This window comes from Elephas maximus, chromosome X (genome assembly GCF_024166365.1).
Source record: "Elephas maximus indicus isolate mEleMax1 chromosome X, mEleMax1 primary haplotype, whole genome shotgun sequence".
Taxonomy (NCBI): domain Eukaryota; kingdom Metazoa; phylum Chordata; class Mammalia; order Proboscidea; family Elephantidae; genus Elephas; species Elephas maximus.
Genome location: NC_064846.1, coordinates 19095397 through 19113650, shown reverse-complemented (window position 1 = coordinate 19113650; position 18254 = coordinate 19095397). Strand labels below are relative to the sequence as shown.

The 18254-nt window shown below is 42.2% G+C and overlaps 1 protein-coding gene and 1 non-coding gene across 10 annotated transcripts in view; both read right to left on the bottom strand.

Moving 5' to 3' along the window:
- ARHGEF6 (Rac/Cdc42 guanine nucleotide exchange factor 6) overlaps positions 1-18254 on the bottom strand; it is a 115409-nt gene that overhangs the window by 45289 nt on the left and 51866 nt on the right. For all 9 annotated transcript variants that reach the window (XM_049872922.1, XM_049872925.1, XM_049872928.1 and 6 more), the window contains one exon: positions 9847-9917. In XM_049872922.1, coding sequence (XP_049728879.1) covers positions 9847-9917 — 71 coding nt within the window. The remainder of the gene's footprint in view (positions 1-9846; positions 9918-18254) is intronic.
- On the bottom strand, positions 12421-12523 carry LOC126069811 (U6 spliceosomal RNA). Its single transcript, XR_007516078.1, has one exon. It is a non-coding gene; the product is annotated as a U6 spliceosomal RNA (small nuclear RNA).

Sequence of the window (18254 nt, the reverse complement as noted above, 5' to 3'; positions counted from 1 at the left end):
ATTGTGACCTTACCTCTTACCTCAGGGGCCATTGTGAAGGAGTGAGACATTGTAGGGGTAGGTGCTGGGTGAGCAGAAAACAGTCTCACCAAGGTAAAAGATTAAAAAAAGAGTTTCTCAACAGCGACACTATTGGCATTTCAGACGAAATCATTCTTTGTTGTTGGGGGCTGTCCCAGACACCATACGATGTTTAGCATCATCCATGTCTCTACTCACTAGATGACAGTAGCACCCCACCCCAATAATGACAACCAAAAATGCTTCCAGACATTGCCAAATATCACCTGGAGGACAAAATCACCCCCAGTTGAGAACCACAAGTTTAGAAGGAGATAGGTCACAGGGTGGCTTCAAAAGCTAGGGGTTAAGTTGTAGCCCCCTCCCCCCCAGCTACTTATGTCTACTTTTAGTTCTTTTATTCCTCAGGAACTACTCTCCAAAAATGTAAATCCAGGGCCCTGGATGAATAGAAATGTTACCTACGTATTGAAAGTCCAAGCACAAAAAAAGAAATTAGAAAATATTTTGAGATGAGTGAAAATGAAAACATACAAAAACTTATGAGAGCAGGGAAAGTCAGCACAACCAGACCAAAGCAAAGGTGTAGAAGTTTCCTAGGCACATCCAAACACTTTGAGGGATAGAGTAGCTGGGGCTGGGGCCTGGGGACCATAGTCTCAAGGGACATCTAGGTCAACTGGCATAACATAGTTTATTAAGAAAATGTTCTACATCTCACTTTGGTGAGTAGCGTCTGAGGTCTTAAAAGCTTGCAAGTGGCCATTTAAGATACATCTACTGGTCCCATCCCACACGGAGCAAAGGAGAATGAAGAAAATCAGAGATACAAGGGAAATACTAGCCCAAAGGACTAAAGGGCCACATGAATCAGAGGCTCCACCAGCTTGAACCCAGAAGAACTAGATAGTGCCCAGCTACCACCAATGATGCCCTGACAGGGAACACAACAAAGAGTCCGGGACAGAGCAGGAGAAAAATGTAGAACAGAATTCAAATTCACATGAAAAGACCAGACTTAAATGGTCTGACAGAGACTGAAGGAACGCCCAAAACTATGGTCCCTTGACACTCTGCTAACCCAGAGCTGAAACCACTCTCGAAGCCCGCTTTTCAGACAAAGATTAGACAGGCCTATACAACAAAAAATTAGTACATGTGAAGAACGTGCTTCTTAGTACAATAAAATATACGAGATCAACACCCCTTCCAGAGCAAGGGAGAATGAAGAAAACGAAAGACACAAGGGAAAAAGATTAGTCCAAAGGACTAATGGACCACATCTACCACAGCCTCCACCATACTGAGTCCAGTACAACTAGGTGGTGCCTGGCTACCACCACTGACTACTCTGACAGGATCACAATAGAAGGTTCCGGACAGAACAGAGCTGGAGAAAAATCTACCACAAAATTCTAACTCAAAAAGAAAGACCAGACTTGCTGCCCTGAAAGAGACTGGAGAAACCCTGAGAGTACGGACCCCAGACACCCTTCTGCTCAGTGATGAGATCACTTCTGAGGTTCACCCTGCAGCCAAAGATTGAACAGGCCCATGGAACAAAACAAGACGAAAGGGACTGGAAGGCAGGGGGGAGCAGGAAAGCTGGTAATAGGGAACCCAGGGTTGAGAAGGAAGAGTGTTGACATGTCGTGGGGTTGTTAACCAGTGTCATACAACAATATGTGTACTAACTGTTTGATGAGAAATTAGTTTGTTCTGTAAACCTTCATCCAATGTACAATAAATAAAAGAAATATACGAGACCAAATGGGCAGCTCCTGCTCAAAAGTAGGACGAGAAGGCAGGAAAGGACAGGAACAGGACAAATGTACACAGGGAACCCGGGGTGGAAAGGAGGAGCGTGCTGTCGCATTGTGGGCATTGTAACCCATGTCGCAAAACAATATGTGTATACATTTTTGAACGAGAAATTAACTTGAGCTGTAAACTTGCACCTAAAAAAAACTTAAAAGCTGCAGCTAGAGCAGTGCATAGAGAAACATTTACAGCTGTAAATGTCCATATATTCAAAAAAGAAGAAAGGTCTCAAATCAATAGCCTAACTTTTCACCTTATAAAACTAGAAAAAGAGCAGACTAAACCCAAAGGAAACAGAAGGAAAAAATAATAAGAACTCTTACGACTCAACAACAAAAAGAGAAACCCAATTAAAAGATAGGCAAAGGATCTGAACAGACATTTCTCCAAGGGAGATACACAACTGGCCAACAAACACATGAAAAGATCCTCAACCTTATTAATCATTAGGGAAATGCAGACCGAAACCACTTCACACCCACTACCCGTTGAAACGCGTTGCTGTGGAGTCGATTTCAATTCATGAAGACCCTATAAACCACCAAAAAAAAAAAAAAACCCAAACCCACTGCCGTCGAGTCGATTCCGACTCATAGCAACCCTATAGGACAGAGTAGAACTGCCCCATAGAGTTTCCAAAGAGCGCCTGGCGGATTCAAACTGCCGACCTCTTGGTTAACAGTCATAGCATTTAACCACTACGCCACCAGGGTTTCCATGAAGACCTGTAGGACACAGTAAAACTGCCCCACAGGGTTTCCAAGGATTGGCTGGTGGATTTGAACTGCCGATATTTTGGTTAGCAGCCGAACTCTTAACCATTGCACCACCAGGGTCCCTCATACACACTAGGATGGCTATTCTAAAAAGTAAAAATAACAAGTGTTGGTGAGGGTGTATAGAAATTGGAACACTCATACATTGTTGGTGGGAATGTAAAATGGTTCCACTGCTATGGAAGAACAGTTTGACAGTTGCTATAAAAGTTGAACACAGAAATACCAAATGACCCAGCAATTCCACTCCTAGCTATCTACCCAAAGAATTCAAAACAGGTGTTCGAACTATGACTTTTACCCAAATGTTCACAGCAGCACTATTCACAATAGCCAAATGGTGGATACAACCCAAATGTCCATCAATGGATGATTAAACAAATGTGGTATATCCATGCTTAGGAATGGAGAGGGCTGTACTAGAATTCAACAGTACCGTGGTGTATTAAGTACCAAGAAGGAGGGAGGACTCATATGCAGATCACTCTACTAAAAGTATTTATTTGGTTGCCTAAAGGATTTGTATTGGGGGGTAAATAGGACGGTGGCATGCCTTCCCTCTCACATTCAGGAAGGAATGAAATCATTTCAGCATCTCCTTTTGTTAGCACTGTCCTACAAAGACCGTGTCTGGTAACAAACCATCCCCCATCTGCCCTTACCCTTCAAGCACTAATGTCTATAACTGTCATACTACTCAAATTATAGGAGCCCTGGTGGCACAATGGTTAAGCGCTTAGCTGCTAACCGAAAGGTTGGCAGTTGGAACCTACCCAGCGGTTCTGTGGGAGAAGGACCTGGTGATCTGCTCCTGTAAAGTTCATAGCCAAGAAAACCCTATGGGGCAGTTCTATTCTGTCACGTGGGGTTGCTATGAGTTGGAATCAACTCGATGACATACAACAACAACAACACCCAAATTATAATATCTGTTGGAAACTCTGGTGGCGTAGTGGTTAAGTGCTATGGCTGCAAACCAAAGGGTCAGCAGTTCGAATCTGCCAGGTGCTCCTCGGAAACTCTATGGGGCAGTTCTGCTCTGTCCTATAGGGTCACTATAAGTCGGAATCGACTCAATGGTACTTGGTTTGGTTTTTGGTTTTTTGGTTGGAAAAAAAAAAAGTCATTGCCCAAAGGGAATTTTTACATCAGAAAAATCACAGATATGATTTTCATCATCAAATGTGATTTTTAAAGCAAGTAAACATTACTTTAATCCTGTGGTTGATATAATTCAACCTCCCCTTCCCCACTGAGATAGCTTTAGTATTTCAACTTCCTTTAAAATTCCAGCATCTGGAGCCCTTTTAAATGAAGCGCTAAGATCTTGCAGGAAAGGTGCCAACTGCCCCGCTCCAATGGGTTTACTTGCTAGGGACAGACTTATGGCCAAGGTGAGGTAGGCAGGCAGACACTTCGAGTGAGTTCTGGAGAGCTGAGGGGAAACGTACCTTAAACTCCTATCATTGCAAGTGTTTCAGGTGGCAGAATGCTGACTTTACAAAGCGAAAATGAAAAAGGTGATGAATGGCCTTTTTTTTTTCCATTAAATTATGAAAGAAAAAAAACATCTGTTGCATGGGAATGTAGTAAAGAGAACAGCCTTCTCTGTGGTTTGCGTAGCAGAAAAGAGCATCAGGATGGATGCTTGGGATTCTTTCCCAAATTCACTTGAACTTTTATTGCTGTCCTCCATCTGAAAGAACCAACTGATGAACTTGGGAGACTGGTTCTTTCTTTCCCTGGCCACAGGGCTTCTAATGCTGGAAGGATAAGAAGGGGAGCAGACAGAGAAGGCTATGTGTTCCAAAACAGAGGGCCTCAGTGGTGAGTCAGGAGGCAGGGAGCTTGGCAGGCCAACCAACTTCAGAGCAGGACAATTTGATTGAGATGAAATCCATTCAGAGTTACACAAATAAGACTGTCCAGACACTGCCTTTGCCTCTCTAACTCTGACTTCACACAAGGACGACTGGGCATCCTTTGGCTCAGCTAACCTTTGCCTGAGTTCAGAATAAAACAGATGGTGAGAGGCCATGGAAACAGAGGGAGGAGGCCTTTTGAGCCTCCATCCTGGCCTATTGATTTCCCAGTAAAAAGAGATTTCCTGCATTTCCTGGAAAGCCTTTAGAGTGAGTTCACTTATATAACTCTGCGTTCCAAAGGCAAAGAGTCATGTAAGTATGGAGGAATTGTAAGAGGCTAACTATACAAACAAAGGCTGAAAATAGAGATATGTCTAACGGTAAAGGAAGACTATAATGGCCCTGGAAGCCTTAAACCAAAGCAAGAATATCAGCTTACAGGAATTCTGAGATAATTATAAAGTCTGTAAAAATGAGTGAAGGTTGGTAAACTCCTTTGAGACTGAAAATGGCAACGTATGACTGTATTTATGTCATCTTGGACTTAAACGCCAGTATTGCTGCCTGTCTCCATTCAAGCACAGTGACTGATTTCACACCCCCAGGTCCTTGGCTTTCACAAAGCAAGCAGCACTGTCCCCCAGCACTGACAGATAGACGCACTGACTTCACAAGCTCCTGTCACTCCTTCCACCTCCAGCCCTCAGGTGGAAGAGATAAACGGATGAGTAAGACAGGGAGTGGGAGGAGAAGAGAGAATGTGGGTATGGAGAAGGCAATAATGGGCACGAGTGTAAGGAAGTTTAGGGTGCTGGATAAAAAGGGTAGGCGAGCAACAGAGAGGGAGAGCAAAGTCAGGGTGAACGGAAGGGGGTAGATAGATGGGGAGAGAGAAAATGAAGGTGAGCAGAAGGTGGGTGGCTAGAGCAAGGATCACAGGATGCTTCCCAGGATTGCTACAGGACTTAACACTCCACAGCCTTCCTCCTACCTTCCCAACTGCATAGAGGTTCTGTCAGGCATATCCTTTAGACATTCACCATAAACTATGATCAAGCAGAATAAAGTTAGGACTCAAGAAATAAGACCAGTCCCTCCTGATTAAATCTCCCTATTCGGACATAGGGAAAGATTGTCTCTCATTCTGCAGACAGATGCTCATTCCCAGAGTCAATATTAGGATTACTGTGAGTCTGGCCCACTTGCAACAGCACAAAGGACAACTTTAACACAGCATGCTGGAGCAGCTGCAATGAAGGGAAAAATGCACCTTCCGAGGGGCACTTTGAGGGGGAAGTGCATTCACTTTATGGCCTGCAGGGATGAATTGCAGGCATGGTGTTCTTGCCTGGGTGCGTTTGATCGTATAATTTCCCCTGCCCGAATTCCCTTCAGGAGCCCTGATGGTGCAGTGGTAAGCACTCAGCTGCTAACCACAAGGTTGGCGGTTCAAGCCCACCAGCTGCTCCACGGGAGAAGGCTGTGGCCGTCTGCTTCCGTAAAGATTACAGCCTGAGAAACCCTATGGGGCAGTTCTACTCTGTCCTATAGGGTCGCTATGAGTCAGAGTCAACTCGACGGGACCAGGTAACGAGGATTCCCCATGCAGCTCTTCCCTGTTTATCTAAGTCCTTCCCTTCTCCAAGACCTGCCTGAGTCCTGTCTCCTCCATTCAACCTCTCCCTTTATTGGTTCTCAAGCTTTAGTTCAATGAGTATCAGAACCGCCTGCATGGGGGGCGGGGAAAGGGGTTGTTAAAAATGCTATTTCCTGGGATCTGCACCCAGAGATTCTGATTCAGCAGGTCAGGTGGGGCCCAGATAGTCACAGTTTTAACAAGCTCCCCAGGTGCTTCTAATGCAAGGGATCCCCCAACCACATTTTGAGAAGCCTAGCTTAGAACACCTTATGACTTTACATCATTCTTTGCCATGTGCTTTATGCTACCATATCTGTCCTCCTTCCCAACCAGACCATGAGTGCCAAGAGGTCAAGCGCTGAGTGCCACATACAAGTTAAGCATGACAACTGAGCCACATGGATTCCTTTTTCTGTTCTTTTTGTTTTTTTAGTCTTTCCTGGCATACAATATCAAGCTACAATAAGCAAAGAAAGCCAACGAGCAGAAGAAACATAATTAGTAGATAAAAATAAATGATTTTTCCAGTGGTGAAAGAGTTGGCAGAGAATTCTGAGGGCAATGAAGGCACCTCCTCTGAGCTGCCAGGTTCCATAAAAGATGCTGAGCTCCCATTCAAAACAACAGGCCAGGGGAGTCCCTGGGTGACGCAAACAGTTAAGCCCTCAACTACTGGCTGCAAGGTTCTTGCTGTCAGAAGACAAACCTGAATATCTCCTTCCAAAAGGTCACAGCCTTGAAAACCCCATGGAGCAGTTCTACTCTGCACACAGGGAGTCGACAAGAGTTGGAATCAACTCGAGTGGCCAAGCCTCAGCTGCATACATTGAACACGTCTCATGACAGATGCGAGTCTGAGCTGAGTGCCCAAAGCCATCTTGGTAGAACCGTGCTCCACAGGGTTTTCAGTGGCTGACTTTTCAGAAGTAGATCTCCAGGCTTTTATTCTGAGCTGCCTCTGGATGGACTTGAACTGCCAACCTTTCAGTTCGCATCTGAGCACGTTAACTGTTTGCACCATTCAGGGACTTCTATATATACATATACATATAAACAGGAACTATGCATTTTACATTATTTGTCCTTTATGGAGCGCGTTCTATCCTCACACCTCTGCTCTACTTGCCTCTGACCAGACCTTTCACAGTTCTTCTATTCAGTGAGTCTTCGCTTGCCCTAATGCTCCCTTTACTTTGGTCCTGTAAACTTGGGCAGGATAGAGACCTCTTGAAATTTTCAGGGCTACAGACATTCTGTCCCCTCTTCTAGGTTTCCAAGAGGTTGTTCACTGATTTAGACCTCAATCAGACCTTGATGCAATTCCAGTGGCATGTCAAGTTCTCCAGTGTGACCAAAGTGGCTTTGGGCACCCAGCTCAGACCTGCCTCTGTCATGAGATATGTTCAATGTGTGCAACTGAGGCTTGGCCACTCCTGGCCTACTGTTTTGTATATGTTCTTGTTGTTGTTAGTTACCATTGAGTTGATTCCAACTCCTGGCGACCCCGCAAGTGCAGAGTAGAACTGCTCCATGGGATTTTCAAGGCTGTGACCTTTTAGAAGCAGATATTCAGGTCTGTCTTCTGACACACCTCTGGGTATGTTCTAACCGCCAACCTTTTGGCTAGTAGTCGAGGGCTTAACCATTTGGTCACCCAGGGACTCCCCTGGCCTGTTGTTTTGAATGGGAGCTCAGCATCTTTTATGGAACGTGGCAGCTCAGAGGAGGCTTTTACTGCCCCTGATCTTGGCTCCTTCATTGCCCTCAAAATTCTCTGCCAACTCTTTCACCACTGGAAAAATCATCACCTTGGATAATCCTGACAACATTTTAAATTGGTAGAATCAGCAGAGGCTCAGACAGATCCAAAGCAGAGTGATGGAATGTTCCAAACCTACAGAGAGAAGCTATGGTAACATTTTCATCCATCATTTCACTGTGTCCTTTCTTATTTTATTTATTTTGTTGTTGTTGAGAATATACACAGCAAAATATACACCAATTTAACAGTTTCTACATGTAAAATTCAGTGGCATTGATTACATTCTTCGAGTTGGGAAACCAATCTCACCCTCCTTTTCTGAGCTGTTCCTCCCCCATTAACATAAACTCACTGCACCCTAACTTTCCCATCTAACCTTTCAAGTTGTTGTTGTCTATTTGATCCCATACAGCTAGATCTTGAAAGAGAACAATGATCAAAGCAGACACTCTTTACTAGTTAAGCTAGGTTATTGTTTGGTTATAAGAAGACTTCGGGGGATATTTTTGGTTTAAGGTTTAAGGATTATCTCAGGCCAATAGTTTTAGGGGCTCGTCCAGCCTCCATGGCCCTCACTGTGTCCTTTCTTTAAAAGTTAAGTCATTGAGAGTCGCTTGGAAGCTAACAGAAGTGGCCAAGAAGGAAGTGGAGAAGAGGGCCTAGCTCTGCTGGGAAATAGACTTTAACCCCATGAAATGTAAGGGGGAAAATACTGACAGAGTAGTCCCCTATGATTACTGTCCATGTTAACTATAAAGTTCCTTCTTGATTTTTCATCCCACCTACCGCTCATGTCATTATTAAGGAAAAAATTTACTGAAGAGTGAGATTCAAGTTTTTGAAACCAAAAGACATTCACATAATTGTATCAAGATATTTAAAAACTGTTTATCCATGCATAAAATAAAAGGAGCATGCAGCACACACTCACACAAAACACTGGGTAAAAACTGAAACTGTATTTCACCAGAGGTGGGGGGAGATGAGGCTAGCAGGCAGGGAAATTCTGAGGTAATGATGACTTGACCTTTTTATTAGTGACTAGGCCAGTCTAGAAGGGGGACATGAAGAAAAGCAGAGAGTAGATTAAGGAGAATGATGTGATTTCTTTTTCAAATGGGAACTTATTTTGAGTATTGCACATTCCCTATTTAGAGTTCATATATTTTGACACATCTGTGTTCAAGCCAGAGCCATTTCATTCTTCCCTCTGTGCCAAGGGCAGTCTTCCTTTTGGGCACTCCTCAAGAGCAAGGTTGATAATATTACAGAGAATATAATAATGGGTTGATTGATTCTAAAATAAAATCATAGAATGCAATCACTTAAAACTTATTGCATTACAGGAACTAGGGAATCCACCTTCTAAATATCTGGTAGGGCTATATCTAACTGCTGAATTTCACCATACACACACACACACACACACACACAAAACCAGTTGCCAACCAGTCAATTCTGGTTCATAGTGACCCCACGTGTGTCAGAGTAGAACTGCGCTCCATAGGGTTTTCAAGGGCTGTGATCTTTTGGAGGTAGATTGCCAGGCCTTTCTTCTTCTGGTCTCCTCTGGGTGGATTCAAACCACCAACCTTTTGGTTAATAGCTGAGTGCTTAACCATTTGGGCCACCCAAGGATGCCCAAATTTCACCCAAGGATGCCCAAATTTCACCATAATGCCTACATATTAACCAATTTCTCTTTCACCATCCTTTAATATGCCTTCCTCTGAATCATTGTGCTATCTTCAAATTTTTCAGTATAGTGGATGTACAATTTCTAGACAGCTATAAGAGGCCCACAAGTGGAGAAGCTCCATTGCATGTGTATGACAATGGACCTTTGTAATGCAACTTTATCCAGTCTTCCATTATGTTGCCTCAACACATCAGTGGTTTGACAAGTGAAAAGTTTCCATACAGAGAATCAAGGGGATTTTTGTTCATCATCTGAACACTCACCACAGCATAGTAATTCTTGGTAAGCGGAGCAGTTTCAAGTCCTTTGCCAGCCTTCGGGGAGAGAGGTCGCTCTGTGAAAAAGACATTTAAATGACTTTAATATCATATAAGTCTAAGAAGAACATTTTATAACATAAGGTCAGATAACACACAATAAAGATTGCCAAGTGAAAAGATAGATAGACATGTACACTTCTAGACAAGTGAAACTATAACTTTACTTACCTATAGACAATCAGAGTTAGTTAGATCTTCTTGCTGAGGTCCCTCAGTTTCTGAGGGAGAGAATAAGCCAAGGAGGTAAGGCCCAGCTAATTAATGGCAGGGCTAAGACAAGAACTTCATTCCCAGCTTGGGCTTGTTTCTTTCTTCCAGTCTACTTCTCCATTCAACGTGTTCAAAACAGATAAGCAAAAAGCTACCAAATACATATTTATAACTTGCAACCAACCATGCAAGTATAATACAATATAAATATGTAACAGTAATCGTGTGTTACGGATTGAATTGTGTCCCCCCAAAAGTTATGTTTAAGTCCTAACCCCTTTACCTGTAAATACGGCCCTGTTTGAAAATAAATTTTTTCTTTTGTTATGTTAATGATATCATACCAGATTAGAGAGGGTCCTAAACCTGATCCCTTCTGAGTGGTGTCTCACAAAAAGAGCAGAATAGACACAGACAGGGAAAGACAGAGGCCATGTGAAGATGAGTCTACAACCAGCCAAGAAACAACGGGGGCTACAAAATGGAAAGTGGCAAGGGTTTTTCCCTAGAGCTCAGAGAGAGAACTCAGAGGGAGAGAGAGCTTAACCCTGCTGACGCCCTGAATTTGGACTCCTAACCTCTAGATCTGTGAGAAAATTAATTTCTGTTCTTTAAAGCCACCCACTTGTGGTATTTTTTGTTATCGTAGCACCAGGAAACTAAGACACCATGCTTTTCCTGGGGCTGTCTACTATGTCAAAAACAAAATAATCAGAATCTTTAACTTACTCAAAACTGGCAGAAAATTCTTCCCTTTTATGTGTCATTTTAATATCTTTACAATGTAGTATAAAATGCTTCCTTTTTTAATAGAATTAATGTTATCTATTAAACTCTCATGACCAAGAGACATCCTAGGACAGTCTTTTATTAAAACAAACAAACAAAAAACACTTAAAATACAAGACAGCCATGATACATGTTTAACAGCGTCACTACATAGTATCTTTTTTACCCTCATTTTATCCTTCGCTTCATTTTCTTTTGTATTTTTATTTTTTCTTGCTATATTATGTGTTGCTTTAAGCCCTTCCTGAAGTATTAATCCATTGCTGTCGAGTTGATTCCGACTCATAGCAACCCTATAGGACAGAGTAGAACTGCCCCATAGGGTTTCCAAAGAGCACTTGGTGGATTTGAACTGCTGATCTTTTGGTTAGCACCTGAATGCTGCTATCTGGACTTTGATTAATCACCCAGGGAAAGCTGGGCCAGCTAGGCCTTTTTAAAAACCTTTTTATCATGAGTATTTCCAAATATCCACAAAAGTAGAATAGTACAATGAACCCCCATGTGCTCATTAAAGTCAATTTTCTGTTTTCTAGACCAGTGTGCTTTTGACTGTGCTCGGTGGAAACCTTGGTTTCAAGCACGTTTAATAATGCTAGTAACTTGCCGAGTGCCTACTATGTGCTAGGCCTTGTGCTAAGTGCTTTACCTATGTATGCCATCTTATTGAATCCTCATAATAGCTCTCTATGAGATAAAGAGGTACAATTTAAAGACTATTTAATAGCTAAGGAAAGTGAGGCTCAGAGAGGCTTTATGGTTAATAAGTGACAGAACAAGGATTCGAACTCATGTCTATCTGACTCCAGAGCCCATGCTCTTAAACTCAAGGCCTCCCCAAAATATCCTGGGCAGTGGAATCATTGGGAGGCTTGGTACTTGTGAATTACTCCAATGCCTCTTGCCCTTGCCTCTGGACTACAGTAGAAGCTAGATAGGTCAGAAGGGCTCTCCCTGTGGGCCTGGTCTAGGATGGAGGATCAACACAAACTGCAGAAGGAAAACAGATTTGGAAGGACATACTTGGAACATCTAAAAAAATGTAGCCCATGCAAACTGCTGGCCCGTGAGAAAATTCCAGAGGGGGATGTAAAGAGCAAGGCACCAGGGCTCTGACCTCAGGGACAGGTTTTTTTTGCCTCTTGTTCCTTCTTTGCCCCCTTTCTGGCCCCTGCCACTGTTTTCTCCTGCCATATGGAGCTCTCTCTGAAACCCGCACTCAACGACAGGCAGAGAAAGAATAACCATGTGGAGGCTCAGAGGAGACAAGTTCAGTCTCTGGGGGTGGTTCAAAGTGACCCAATCTGAACTAACATGAAAACATCAACATTTTAGTTGATGTCAATGAAGACTGGTCAATTCAGCCCAATCGAGTGGGAAAGAAAAATCAGTCAATACAGAAAAGAATTCAAATGGGTTGTTGTCAAACAACATCAACAGTGTCACACTGACACAGACATAAGAAACCTTCCTAATCCTAATGTAAAGATCCCTTTCCAATGAACTTTTTTTCCCCTAAAAATTATGGAAGGCTTCATGAATTAGCGTGTCATCCTTGTGCGGGGGCCATGCTAATCTTCTGCGTATCATTCCAATTTTAGTATCTGTGCTACCAATTAACTTTCAGTTTTTCCCCTCCTTTGTTGATCTACAGATTACTGTTGCCTGTTGGTTATAGTATAAAAAAAAACTGTATGACGAATACTTTCTCTGGATTTGAAACGTCTGTGTGATACACCTAGGAGATTAAAACAGGAAGTCTAAATATAAAGCTCAATCCCAGCTTGGGTTTACAATAAGCAGGAAAGAGTCATTTTTAATCTGCCTTAATACAAATTTAATTAAGCATCTACCTAATCCCTTACTTGATATCTATATTTACCTGCCAATAAGAACTTCTAGAAGAGTTTAATGACCCCTTAACTCAATCAGTTGGAGGAAATAGAATTTGCTTAAATATATCTGCTCTGAATATAGTTCCCTCAATATTTTCTTGGTGTGGAAATTTTGCCAGGAAAATTTCAATGCAAAGATCTAACAAAACCCTTAGCCCTTCTCAGTAACAAAAAGCAAAAAATGAAAATAAAAAGAGATACAATTTACGATGTTATTGATATGTTGGCACTAATTATTTTGATGTGTAAGTAATATGTTCACTTACAGGTTGCCACTGATTTTTTAAAGGGCTGGAAATTGTATAAATGGCTAATTTTCTTACTTATAATGTATCTGCTACAAATGAAATAAAAGAACCAAGCCTCTTGCTCTATCTTCTGTAGCTTATATAATGACTAAATTGTTCATAATGTATTTTTCATGAAGATCTTTGAAGAAAATACTTATTTGCTCAAAATAGGGTTTATTTTTCTCATGTAACAATAAACCCAGAGGTGGGTGAGTAGGACTAGTAACAATGGCATTGTGATGTCACCAGTGCCCAGGTTCCATCATCCTTGGTAAGGAGGCTTTTATCATCATGGTCACACAAACCTACGAGACCATCAGCCTGTAGCTCATGTTGAAAAAAGATCTGTGTGTGCATGTTTTATACTCAAATATTCTATTTCTTAGCTTTCTATAGTATTGGCAGGTTGGTGGTTCTTTATGCTGTGTGTTTCCTCTGAAACCAGTCCTCCCAAAAAGAGGGACGATGCTGTTCCCCTGGCTTTGGCCATAATCATCTCTAGCCATAAGCAACAGTGGACTCCAAAACTTAAAATGCCACTTCCCAAGGCAAAATTACCAGAGCACAAAATGCTCTAGTCAGTGACAGACTCAAGGGAGGACAACTATGCAGAGCACTCCCATGGCAGAGCAGTCTGCAGGATGAGGGTTTTATGGGGCTAGGTTGTTTTGTTTTGAAGACCATACAGAAGGATGCATAACATCAGCCTGAATGGTATCCCAGACGGCATTTTTTTTTGTATGAAATCTGTTGAGGAAAATCCTCAATAAGATGGAGTGACACAATAGCCACAACAACGGACTCTAACATACCAACGATCATGAAGATGGTGCAGGACCGGGCAGTGTTTCACTCTGTTGTACATGGGGTCGCCATGACTCATAGCAACGACTAGCTATTCGAGTGACCACAGTGTTGCACATCTGACCCAATAGTAAGTAGATGGAGATCACAGAAGTTCTTAAGTTCCATGCCTGATTCAGCTACATAAATAATCCAAGAGATTGTTGGTATGGCAGTGGGGTTTCTATGAAATATGTGTTTCATCTATGAACCATTTTTTAAAACTCCTAAAAGACAACTTCTTTATAAAGCTTACACCTCATTACTGACTTTCTGGAAAGTAATTCAAAATTGACAAGTATTTTCCAAACCAAACGTAAAACAACACAGTATTGAACGTATAATGTTCCTCGGCAGCATCCTAGATAGGTTTTGGCCAACTCACCATTTTGTGGAGGTGGCAAGAGTTGAGGTGGGAAAGAATTCAAGTCAACAAAGATTTATTGAGCATCTACTTTCCCAACAAGACATTTTCATTACACGAAGCTAATTTTGTCCACTATTGCCTCAGCTCACTCTGCTCAGTCTTACAAGGGAACGCTCGTAGCTTTTGTTCCCCCTGACCAATTGCTGCTGCTTAGATTGTCCTCCCCTCTCTTCTGGGCCTAACCACAGCCTATGTGTCATTCAGGGTCCAACTCAAGCCCTCCCTCCTCTGTGAAGCCTCCTCCAACCTCCCCAGCTACAATGTACTCTCTTCCTTGGAGCACTGATGACTGATCCACTATATATATATATATATATATATATATATATATATATATATATATATATTTTTAACACTTCACCATCCATCTCCTTGTACTGTTAATTGTCTGTTTTATCTCCAGCTCTTATCTCTCTCCTGTGCTCCGAATCCATACTGCCAACTACCTGCTGGAAATCTTCACAACTATGACTCACTGGCACCTCCACTCAACATGTCTAAAATAACTCATCATCTTCAGTACCAACCAAGCCCCAACACACAAACACACACACAAAACCTCCTCTCCCTCCTGTCATCTCTATTAATGGAGTTTACCATGTATCGAACATTTCCTATGTCTAACGACAGACACTATGGAAACAGAAAGATATATACAAAGATTGATAAGCCTCCCTCGACTTCCCTGTCAGACTGAGTTAGGCACTGCTCTTCTGTTCTCTACCCCCCCACAGCATCCTGTCCTTAGCTCTATCAGTAAACTTATCACACTCTATTCTAACTGATGTCTCCCTCACTAGACTATGAGCTCCATGAACAATCCATCTCTTGTGTTTCTCTGCCTCACCAATGACCAAGACAGAGACTGATCTCCTAGTCATATTAAATAAACCTTTGCTAGCTGGCTAGATCAATGGCAATCTTTGCCTTTAAGGAGTTCACCATCAAGCTGGATACCTAACCTTTGGGTTATCCGCAACTCTTCCTTTTTACTCACACCAAGTTCAGCAAGGTCTCTTAATTCTATTTCAGCAGTATCTACAGCATGTGAATCTTCATCCCCACTATCACCAGAATATTCCACACCACTATCCAGATTGCCTGGACCTCAGCAGTAGCCTCTAGTAATTTCTCCACACATTATACATTCAATACTTTGTTGTTTTATGTTTGGTCCGGAAAATACTTGTCAATTTTTTATTACTTTCCAAGAAGTCAATAATCAGGTGGAAGCTTCATCAGAAAGATTGTTCTAAAACACATGTTATCACCTGCTTAAAATTTTCATTGACACCCTCCTTAACCTAGCTCTAGCTCAAGGCCCACTCCTTCTCTTCACTCACCTGATTCTCAACTAAAATCATTCCACCATCCACCCCCTGCTTTCCTACCTCCGTGCTTTAACGTACTAATGTCCTCTACCTTCTTCTACCAAGCAAAATCCTCTTTTCTTCCTTCAAGATCCAATTCAAGTGATTGTTCCCGCTTAGCTTATTGCTAATCGAATTGCTTCTTGACAGCTCCAACAGCACCTTAGTTAGATCTTTTTCTTTGTTACTTCACTTGGTCCTATCATGTTTATGGTTGGTTGTGTGCACGCATACCTTGACCGCTAGCTTGTGAGGTCCCTGGGGAAGAGTTCATGAGGTATATATTGCTACAGCTTACTGAGTGCCTAGGATAATGGGTGCTCAATGAATAAACAGAACAGAATTTCATTACCCACCCCACAATATTGATTCATTTTACGAGTATTCATGGAACATAAACAAAACATCTCTGCCCTTTTGGCATTTACATTCTAATGGTAGGCTACAGACAGTAAACAAAATAAGTGAGTTAACATATACTATGTTAGAAAAAAAAACCTGTTGCCATGGAGTCGATTCCAACTCATAGTGACCCTGTACAACAGAGGAGAGCTGCCCGTTAGGGTTTCCAAGGAGCAGCTGGTGGATTCGAACTGCCAACCTTTTAGTTAGCAGTGGAATGCTTAGCCACAGCGCCACCAGGGCTCCTATCTTATGTTTAGATGGAGGTAAATGTTAAACAGAAAAATAAAGCAGGGAAGGGGGATAGGGAAAGTAGGGATGGGGCTCAATTTTCTATTGGGTGAGCAGGGAAGGACCTACTGAGAAGGTGGCACATGAGCAAAGACCTGAAGGAGAGAGAGGGAACCAGCCATGCTGACATCTGGAGAAGAGTATTCCATGCGGAGGGACAGCAGGGGAGGCAGGAATCTCTCTGGCACAGGCAGCCAGGATGTCAGTGAGGCTGAAGTGGAATGAGTGAAGGGGAGAGAGGTCAGACAGGCAACAAGAGGCCAGGTCCTGGAGGGCCTTGTGGGCTATTGGGATCACCTTGGTCTTTATTCTTTTTGAGATGGGGAGCCATGGTCCAAGTTAAGTTTTGAAAAAATCACTCTGGCTACCGAACTTAGGTTAGATTGTAGGAGTAATGAGGACAAGAGCAGGGACGCCAAGTAGGAAGCTACTGCAATAAGCCAGGTAAGCGGTGTTGCTCCCTACACTCCTAGGTCCAGGCGTTCCGTGTCTAGCAGGCTTCCTGGCCCCAGCTGCCCAGATGTATCCCTGAAACTTAGATAAGATGCTTCTAGAGATTACCTAAGCGCTCAAAGCAGAGCCAGAGCTTGTCATGTGAGTCCAAAACTGAATTCTAAAACAAAGAGTATAGGAGAAGCTTGAAGGGAAGGGCCTGAAGACCAGGACAAAAACCCAGGGCAGCCCACAAGAGGGTGGCCAGACTGTGCTACAAGAACATCACAGTGAGGGCCGCCCAAACGAGGGCATGCTGTCCACTTCCCATGTCCCCTCAGCGATGCTTGGGATTTCCAGGCAAGGCAGCAGGTGCTGTCCATTTAACTTTGCAGATGGGGACGCTAAATCAAGAAACGTAGAGTGAATCTCAAAAAATTGTGTAGGGATCCTGACAACCAGATTGTGCCAATGGAAAGATGTAGCAAGCGGTTAAAAATTGGCTGTGAAAATCATCCAGACCGAGGAGATTCCAGGCAAGGCTTGTGAAAATACTTCAGGGCTCAACAGAAACGTCTTAATTTCCAGTCATTAAAAATGCTAAGAAGTCTACACATACGCATATAATTATAAATCAGTTGGCTTAATGCTTATTTCATTAAAGGAGATGCTCCCCTTAACCCAGCACACTACACAGAAAACTGTGCAAACCAAATTTTACCTTCAGTGCTTTAGGGGAAATCGCACAGTGTTGATCTCAGGGAGGGGGGAGGGGAAGAGGAACTTTCATTATCTACATTATATATATTTCTTTACTGTTTTAATTCATTTACAGCGAGCCCTGTAAGTAAATTTTAATTAGTAACTAATAATAAATAATTTACATAAATAAACTAGATATTAAATGATTAAGTTACATTTACTGAATCATTACATTAAAACCAGACACTTGATAAATTAAATAAATTGATTAACAAATAAAATTAGTTAACAAATTATTCAAAATAGAAAAAATGCACCGAGGCACTAACCACTCAAAGGAGCCTTGGGTGAACATTTTTGAAAAGTGAAGAAATTTAATAAGGTGAATAACTGACCCCTGTTTTATCTGTATCGTGAACAAGTATTTTCGAATATCAGAGTTGGGTTTTGTTAATATAAGCAGGGCCTACCTTCTTAAATAATAAAAAAGCAAGAAAGTTACCTAACAAAAACTCTAGGAAGGCCTATAAAGAGGGATTAGATTTCATTCTCTGGATCTTATTACAAAAAAACGGTAAGCAGCTAGGGGTATGTGCTGAGTTAAGGGCGATCTTGTTCAGAATCAAAGTGGCCGAACACATCTCTGAGGCATTTAGTTTTAGGTGTGCTTAAAGAGCTTAGAGCTAAAAAAAGGAAGTTA